Here is a 9,383-nt window from a genome sequence, read left to right as displayed (position 1 = left end):
CTAAATTTCAGTCGATCAACAACCAGAACAAATCTCCCGCCAACAACAGCTAAAGCCGGTCACATGTTCGGGTGATTATACAACAACAACAACAACAACAATAACAACAACAACAATAACAACAACAACAAATCCTTTAGTCCCAAACAAGTTATGATGTTCTAGTGATTATAACTACATGAAACTACTAATCAAGTATACCATATGAGCTGGCCATGTATCTTGTTAGACAGGAAATAATTTCACAATTAATTTTTTTTATAATTTACTGGCATATCCCTATAGAGATTAATGGTACTTCAAGAAATTAGATTAGTGCACTCACTACTCCTGCAAAGACAAGTTTCTCTCTGCTTGGGTTGGTTACAACTCTCCATCCCTAGGGATACTCCTACATCGTGGTGGTGATTCAAGAAAAAATCCGAGGGCGTCTACATTTACAAAATTGTTTAGATGAGTGGATGGATGCCTGTTTGGCCATATCCTCATCCAAAACGTGTATACGCAACCGTATTAACAGCTGCTAGAGATGCTCTAAATTAGAATAACTACGCCAAAATAAAGCAAAATGGAGGGGGCACAATATTTTGTCGATCATCACATAGAAAAGTATACAGTGGGTAAAGGGAAACATATAAGAGCACACAACCCACAAAGTAAAAAAAATAAAAAATTACAATACACCATCGAATCACCACACAGAAAATCCGGGCCACTCCAATGCTGGGATGGCTTTATTTAATACGGCTAACTAATGCATGCATCTTCACATCAGATGGGCTCTTGTGTGGCTTCAAATTGAAAATTATAGTTGTTCATACCAGTGAACAGGCCATCGTCCATCTTGTAGGTAACAACCTCTCCTGTGATCAGAATGTCCCTCTGAGTGTAGGAGAACGGGACTTCAATAAAACCCTGAGTCGCAGCCGCTCTGATTGTCACCTTGGTCATCGGAGTCACCACAGCCTGGTAGGAGGCCTCTTGTGACGTCGTTGTCTGAATGGATGACCCCCACTCGTACTCTGAGTTGAATTCAGTGGATACCTCAACCTTCCCTTCTGCTATGACCGGGATCCCGGCTCTTAACTTGGTCGTGACACCGATCTTGAGGCTAACAGTCGAGCTCCAGGTCTTGGCCTGCGTCTCCTCGTATTTCAGGGTCAGGGTTTTGGCATGTGTTTCATTGGTGTCATTGGTTGAAGTCATGCTGGGAAAGGTAAGAGGCTTCTCGCTGTAGATCCTAGCTTCGGAGAGCTTCAACTCCACGCCATAGACCTCTCGCGAAAGTACGGCTTCTTCCACCTGTAACCTTGCTTCAAGGGTGATGGTATCGACGGCGGCATTAAGGCAGCTTGTCTTCTTGTCGGCAGTTAGCCTCTTGCAGTGCCTGGAGTTTCGCAGGTTCTGGAGACCGATGTAGTCGGGCAACATGACCACCCTAAAGAGCGTGTCACGGTCTCTGCTGCTGGTGTCGGCCGAGTCAGCCCAGATCCAGTTGGGGCTGAGCCTCCAAAACCTATTGAAGTGGTTAGATTTTATGCGCACGTTCCCATTAGCATAGTTAGGGAAAATAGTGTTGACCACAGTTGAATCTGCAATATCAGATGATGAGAATTCCAGGTAATTGCGTTTCTGGATGATCCTCGCCCGGAGGTACATGTCATTGTCGCCTTTAAAAGCAACATATTTAGGCAGTACCAATTGCTTCGACAGATCAATGGCGGAGAAGTCATGAAGAGATTTCACTTGATCAATTGCTTTTTCATGCCCTCCGGTTCCCAGACGCAGGTAGGCTTCTTCAGTTGTCCCCTTTTCCTTGGTTATATCAGATTCAGAGCTTGTTGTCTGCTGAGGACGGAAGAACCTGCATGCATGTGTTTCCAGCCTATTAGAATGAGGACTACTAGACCAAGCAGCTATCAGTGTTGATCTTTTTTCTTTTTCTTTTTTCTCCAAGACATTACTCGCTCTGCCCATTATATAAGAGCGTTTTTGTCAGTACTGTCAAAACCGATCTTATATTATGGCACGAAGGTAGTAATTATTAATTGATTATGCGTGGAGGCTTTGTCTAGTACAATTTTAACAAAAAATTATACTGCTCCAGACAGAGTGAGTAGTAGACATAGAATGATTGGTAAATTGACGTGTAGACAGAAAAAATAGATGGTACTGTACGTACCTGATGGATAGATTATTGTCCGTGTCCGCGAGAGGGTTGGGCTCAAAAAGCGTGCATGACGGCTTGGACAGGTCGTCCTCCGGTTCATTGACGATGCCAATGATCCAGTGGCCGCTGCCTTCACCGACATGTTTGGCCACCCAGTACTTGTTGTTGTGGCAGCACCTGACGTGCAGGAGCCCGTCGTGCTCCTTGGATGGCTCCAGGTAGAATCTAGTGTACGGGCTTGCAAGGACATCGACGTCGTCGGCGCCGTGGCTCAGCTCCTCGAAGAACTTGCCTCCGCCGGCGCTCTCCTCGCTCCCTGCTTGCACGCTACCTAGGCACTTGCGGGTATGCTTTGATCGGAAAGCAACGCATTTCGGCGAGCCCGTCACTGGAAACATCCTTTCGACTGCGCGCGCGTGTGTGTGTGTCTTGTGTGTGTTTGTGTGACTATTTGCGTTGTGCATAGTAGCTATTTCATTGCCATTAGACAACCTACAATTGCATCTAATGGTTAATACTCCACCGAAGGTGTCGAAAACCCTTACTCTTGCCTGTTGGCCACACGAATCAAAGTGATATTTCGGTCAACTATCCAGACGGTCAACTGCAAAAGGCACAATGGAATCACCCAGCGCACACCGCTGGTGTGTTTCCTGTCCACGAGGAAAGAAGACCGACAAGGTTCATATTTGGCTGTTTGTAGAATGGGAGTTGATTACCCAAGAATTTCTTGGTAAGAAAAGAGTAATTCACCTCACATATTAAGTAATAAAATAGCGCATTGTGAATAGGATCATCCATAAGTCATTATCGGGATAACAACTCAACTATATTTTATCCTTACTTAGGCAAATTCGACTGAGTTTTGCACTCTCTCATTGTCACCAAGAGTACTTCACAAATAGGGATCTAATTCATCTAATACACCACTTTCTTTACATATCTTTCATCTAAACAGGCCAATAAATGGACTAATGAAGCATAGAGCAATATACAACGGTTAATTATCCGACAGCTGGTACTCCAAGGATTGTCGAATGGTATGTAGGTTTTAGGCCACTCAATGCAAGGGTTTGTAGCATGGATAACTTTCCCCACAACTGAGAAACCAAGTTATAAATCCGTAGGCAATATCGCTACCCTCATTCGAGAAACACTTAGAAAGGAATTAAGAATCTATTTATGATCCCATCTGTTCTAACGAGGTTTCCAATCTCACTAGCTTTCCTGGTTGTAATAATTTATGATCGTACAATGTGTTGGAAGTATTTTAGTATTTTCGGTATAATTAATTGCAAAAAAGAAAATGCCTGTAAACATAAGTTGGAGAATCACTTACGCATGAAAATTGGACCAGAGTTCATAGGTTCACTTGTAGCATCTCTCAAAGCAATGACCACACATAAGTAGAAGCGTGGATATGTGTCGTGATCAATCAAACATTCATGAAATATTATAGCATGTGTTGGGACCATGGTAGATAAGCAGTAAACTCATAAATTCAGTACGCCGACTACCGTCACATCTAATTGCTAAATAATCCATCGAATATGGTCAAAGCACTCATGAGTTCACCCCAACTATGAACTAATTGGTCGGGCAGAGGCGTGGAGCGCACGACCAAAAAAATTAACTAAAAAAGGTTAATGCATGTCACCAGAACTTATATCATTGGATTCTTATTTGAACATAGTTTTCAATGATATTATATTTTATGATATGCATTCACATTTTTTAGTTAAATCTATTATCAAAATTTGACGCAAAATACGATAGGGACCAATAAACCAGGACGGAGGTAGTAGATGGCATACATACGCAGATAAAGTGTACAGAGCCTAGTGAGGGACCCCTTCATTCCAAAATAATTGAGTTCTAGGATTGTCCTAAGGCAAACAAGTTAAAGTTTGACTATTTGCGTAGAAAATGTGCTAATATCTATGATATCATATATACATAATGTAAGATATATTTCATAATGAATATAATAAAGAAAACTTGGTATTGTAGATTGTTGCGGGAATTTTGCGACAATACTCATGATTTGGGGATTTTGTGGAGGCAAGGCACATGTGGAAGATATCCCCTGTTCTAGTGGTAACACTCCTCCTACTTGGATGTTTTTCCCTTGTTTGAGCCAAGTGATTACAAAGAAATTATCTGGCATGTAGACTTAAGTGACTATGTCTATGTCTCGCACCATTTTCACCTTATATACTACGGCTGAGAAGGTGGAGTTAAAAGGGCTGTTAAGAGCCATGATGTGATAACGGCCATAATGGCGGCAATTACTAGTGGCATTACCACGTCGCCATAAGAGTCGCCTTGATGGCACTACAGGTGCATTTGTCTTGATTGACCACGTCTTGGTCCAGTCGGATGGACGGTATGGTGATTTTTTGGATGAGGTTCACGACGCTCCACCGAATGGGCTTCATTGGACTGGCTCAGCCGAGTGATACTCTTGACAACTACTGGGTCGTTGGTCATATTGGGCCGAACCCTTGTCATGGGCCTACCCCGGGTCATCCCGCCACCAGTTGCCCATGAGTCCTTCAAGTTCTTGGGGATGGCGCCAGCTCCTCAGATGAGGAAGGTTGTCATGGGGAACCTGGCTACGATCATTATCGGGTCTCCTGGAGACAGGCCTTCACTACAATTATGGTGAGGGTGCCCGGAGTTTAACACCAATGTCTACATAAGTGCCAAGTGCATGAGTATTGGGGCGCGTGTCGCGCCATTAATCCTGATTATTTAGCACTTATCGCGGTAATATAAAGAGGGGGAAAGAGTGGTAAGCCCTGCATTCTGCCTTCCTCTTTTTGCTTCTTCCTCGTGACTCCATTGAGCTCCTTGATATCCACTTTCACCATTGCTGCGTACGTGATCTTTGCGTCCCTGGATTCCTCCTCTGAGCATGAGAGGATGAAGAAGCTAAAGGCCGGCGCATTCCGAGGCCACGGGAAAAGCATTCTCCAGGCGACCCAGGCCGTCGAGCGGAACCAAAAGAGGGACGGCACCACCGAGGAGCCGACAGAGAAGAAGAAGGCCAACAAGACCATCGACAAGTGGTTCCCCTCAGCCGCCTCAGAGGCGGAAGACAGAAGGCTGAAGACAAAGGGGTTATTTCTGACAAACCTAACATATTGGATATCCGCAAAGGGAGAAGTCCCTCCAACGCTGGTCACCGACGAGCGCGCGCTCCATCAAGATTTTTTGGCCGCGGTCTTGGTTTCCCCTGCACAAGTTCATACAGGGACTCGTATTTTTCTTTGGATGTCATCTTCACCACTTGACTCCAACCCGGAGTTCTCCACATTGCCAGCTTCACTATCTTCTAGGAGTGCATTCTCGGGATGACTCCTTGCTTTGAGTTATTCTGCCATTTCTTTTGCATTCAGGTGCAGACAAATGAATCGCAACCTCGGAGGGCTGAGCCTTCAGCTGGGACCGTCCTCCAAATTCTTCCTTGTGCCATTTCCCAACTCTCTATGAGCGTGGCACAAGACCTGACTTTACATCCCCGGCCTCGGCATCAGCCTATCGGCCTTCATCGGTGGGGCTCCGAGGCGACTTCGCTCCTGGGATTCCCTTCACGCCCTTTCCAAAGACACCCAGTTGCTTGTTGATGCCACGGCGCGCCTGAAGACCGATAGCTTGGGAGGGATCCACATCTTGAGGACCTCGGTGCAATACCATGTCCTCCTATTGCAAACCCAGGAGGCGCTAATGTATTCGTACAAGGGGCGAGAGGATCCCATGTGGGTTTCCCCTGATGAGCTCAAGGAGGAGGAGGAGGTTCATTGTCGGATTAGTATGTCGACCGGTGTAGATGCCGACGCGGTATTCATGGAGGTCAAGGTGGAGCCCTTCTACCATGACGCTCCCATGAGAGAGGTATGCTTCTTCTTCATCGCTCTCTTTTGGGCGTGACTACCAAACTTCCTCTTCTGAACCGTTACTGTCTCGTAGGGCATCGCAGATTTCATTGATTTTCGATCAGAGCCCCCGCTTTCGGGCCAGGAGCTCAACCCAGTCATGCTGGGGTTGCTGGAGCCCGCGTTGTTGGAGGTCCCAAAGGAGGTCAAGGCCTCTCCCAAGAAGAGGGGTGTGGTCACCACGACCTCCATAGATGTCACAGAGGGCGAGCCGGATAGCAAGGCTGCCCTTAATGATGATGTTACCCCTCCTCTCGAGCAGGGGCGATTCTACTTGTAAATTGTGGGGTCAACTGCCCCACAGCTTTTTGATTGGAAGTCTAGTTCTATTTGTATTTGCGCAAAAATCAAAACATTTAGAGAGATTAGTGCACTTGAACCCATAGCTTTTTGGTGCGGGCACCGCTACTGTTCTCGAGGATAGCGACATTGGTACAGTGAGCTGCTATCCAAACAATTTTTAACCCCTTTCTGCGACAGCATTTTAAACCGTCGCCTAGTGAGTGTGGACGATAGGGGGGTCCTTCCCACGCGGCGCAAAAACCGCCAGAGATAGGTAGTAGCAATGCATACGTTTTGCATAACTAAGCGTATGCGTTGCCGGTATGTATCCCAAACGCGATTCTTCATACAACTATTTGTGATATCTCGCATATCCCAAACGCTCCATCCTTTCTACTCGTGTGTGCTCGCATTACCATCGCAATTGGACTTCTGTGGTTTTACCGTACCAGACGCAGTCCGGGCTTTTTCCACGCACGTACCAAACTGGCTCTATGTTTACGATGCGCGTCACATCACAAACAGTTCATGATTGTAAAGCATGTACAGTAAGGCTACAATCACACACATTTAATTTTCTAGAACCGTTTGTGATATTGTCTGACATCACACACGCTTTGCAAACGGCAACTGTGTGCATGGTTACACACGTTTCCTCTCCATGAACCGTGTCGAATTATGATGTATATCACACATGTTGTGCTTTTATAGACCGTGTGCGCCGTAATGACCTGCAGAGCGTATCTTTACCCTAATTTAATTGCTGATGTTTAAAATTGTACTGAATTTCAATTTAAAAGTAGGCTATAGTTTCGTTCGTATCCATTAGGTTCAACAACCAATGCATTATTCGATTCACAGGTACATATGTTCAAGAATTACATCAAAACAAGAATTATATAAGCACCAAATAAAGAATGATGAAGCAGGGTTGTATACTTGTACTATTAAAGATGGTAAAGAAAGAGGCGAGGGACATTCTGGTTGCTGAACAAGGTGAAGCGGAATGCCCCTATTGTGCCCTCCTCCATGCAGAAGGCACGCATGACTCTAGTCCAACTCCTTGTGATGGCCGGCGGCCAATCATGTAGTTTGAGAGGTAATCTTGAGTAAACTGCTTTGGAAACCACTACGAAGGAAATAAGATTCAGACATTGCCATCTAACACAACTCATTATTGGCAGTAAAAAGAATACTACAGAGTCCTTATTTATCATGCTACAGTTCATTGTTGTCTTGCATAAAGTGTAAACAAATAGTTTGATTGAAATCTTTTACCCATTTTAATAACAATCTTTATTAGTTTCCTCATTTGATGAGGGTTCATGAATATCTCATTCCCCCATACATAGAAAGGGTCGAAGCATGGAACTTTGCGAATGACATATGTACCTAAAAGCACCAAGTTGATATTAAGAACTTAAACAACAATTGCACAATGATGTAGTAAACACTCTCTCCGTCTCATTATATAAGATCTTATTGAATCCAATATACTCACATATTGGATGAATTAACATCTTATATTACGGGTGGATGTAGTTTATTACATTGTTACAAATATCGGTCGATTAACTGCAGTTAACTATTGCTGTGTTGGTGTTGTTGTTGCTGTTGCTGCTCTTACAGGTATATCTAGACATCATCAGAACATTAAGGTAACACTCTTCCTTGTTTCTATGTAGCCTGGGATTGCATATTTAGTCATTCAGTACAATGCATGTTGCTATGTAGCCTCGGATATATATTAAATATGGCCCTAGTTAACCTACCTATAAATGGGTTACAGATATATTCACTGTAATGTTTGATTCAACGATTAATCCCTTATCAGCCCCGGGGAAGACACTCCTCCACTCGTCGACATTGATCTCCTCGTCCTCGATGCCCTCCATGCCACCGTCCTCAATGCCTTCGACCTCGTCATCGGAGGAGAGCATATGATTCTTTGTCATAGATGGGGTAGTTAAGTTGCGCCCCTCGAAGTTTTTCACTAAAGTATGCGATGGGGGTGCTTCTCTTGCATCAACACACCTCCAATGCCATTACTACTAGCATCACAATGTACCTCAAAAGGTTTATCTAAGTTGGGTAATGCAAGCAAAGGGGTATGCGTAAGCAAATTCTTAAGCTCATGAAATGTTGTATCTTGGGATGGTCCCCAAACAAATGGTGCATTCTTTTTTCTCAAAGCATGTAAAGGCAAAGCAATGGTGCTAAAATCCTTCAAAAAGCGGAGATAAAATCTAGCTAAGCCAAGAAAACTACGCACTTGTTGCAAGTTTGTGGGTTGGTGCCAAGTTATAGTAGCTTCAATTTTAGTTTCGTCTACATGCACACCTTTAGAAGACACAACGAATCCTAGGAATACAAGCTTGTCAACACCCAATTTGCATTTCTCCATGTTAGCATAGAGTCTCTCTTTTTGAAGGGTTTGCAAAACAGTTCTAAGGTGTGATGTGATCTTTGAGCGACTTGCTAAACACAAGAATGTCGTCAAAGTAGACCACTACAAAAACTCCAATATATGGTCTAATGACAAAATGCATGACACGCATGAAAGTACCGGGTGCTTCGGATAAGCCCGTTGGCATAAAAAGCCATTCATATAAGCCAAATTTTGTCTTAAATGCAGTTTTCCATTCATCACCCTCTTGTATGCGGATTTGATAATAGCCACTCTTAAGATCAATCTTAGAGAAAATTGTGGCTCCTCGAAGCTCATCTAGTATGTCATCTAATCGTGGAATGGGATGACGATATCTAACGGTGATAGCACTGGTGGAATGACAATTGGAACACATTCGATAGGTACCACCTTTCTTAGGGATAAGGATTACCGGACCGACACAAGGGCTCAAGCTTTCACGTACATGGCCATTGTCGATGAGTTGTTGAACTTGCCGTTGGATCTCCTTAGTTTCTTCGGTGTTGACGTGGTAGGGTGCCTTGTTGGAAAGTGGTGCTCCGTGTATGTTGTTGATGCGGCGCTC

General features: G+C 44.3%; 1 protein-coding gene across 1 annotated transcript; it reads right to left on the bottom strand.

Annotated features, from left to right (window-relative positions):
* Positions 1 to 771: 771 nt before the first annotated feature.
* LOC119294180 lies at positions 772 to 2,595 on the bottom strand. Its single transcript, XM_037572421.1, has 2 exons — positions 2,183 to 2,595; positions 772 to 1,864 (listed from the first exon to the last, which is right to left on the bottom strand). Exons 1-2 carry the CDS (start codon positions 2,566 to 2,568, stop codon positions 772 to 774), a joined length of 1,479 nt encoding a protein of 492 aa, XP_037428318.1. The 5' UTR covers positions 2,569 to 2,595.
* Between the last annotated feature and the right edge of the window lie 6,788 nt (positions 2,596 to 9,383).

The sequence above is a fragment of the Triticum dicoccoides genome, chromosome 4B (assembly GCF_002162155.2).
Source record: "Triticum dicoccoides isolate Atlit2015 ecotype Zavitan chromosome 4B, WEW_v2.0, whole genome shotgun sequence".
Lineage (NCBI taxonomy): Eukaryota > Viridiplantae > Streptophyta > Magnoliopsida > Poales > Poaceae > Triticum > Triticum dicoccoides.
The sequence above is the reverse complement of the archived record's forward strand: the minus strand, read 5'-3'. Positions and strand labels throughout refer to the sequence as shown.

Bases quoted from the DNA above. Each gene is read 5' to 3' on its own strand.
- LOC119294180 (XM_037572421.1), bottom strand. From the start codon at position 2,568: ATGTTTCCAGTGACGGGCTCGCCGAAATGCGTTGCTTTCCGATCAAAG. The intron at 1,865-2,182 runs GTACGTACAGTA...ACATGCATGCAG, and splicing joins GACAATAATCTATCCATCAG to GTTCTTCCGTCCTCAGCAGA.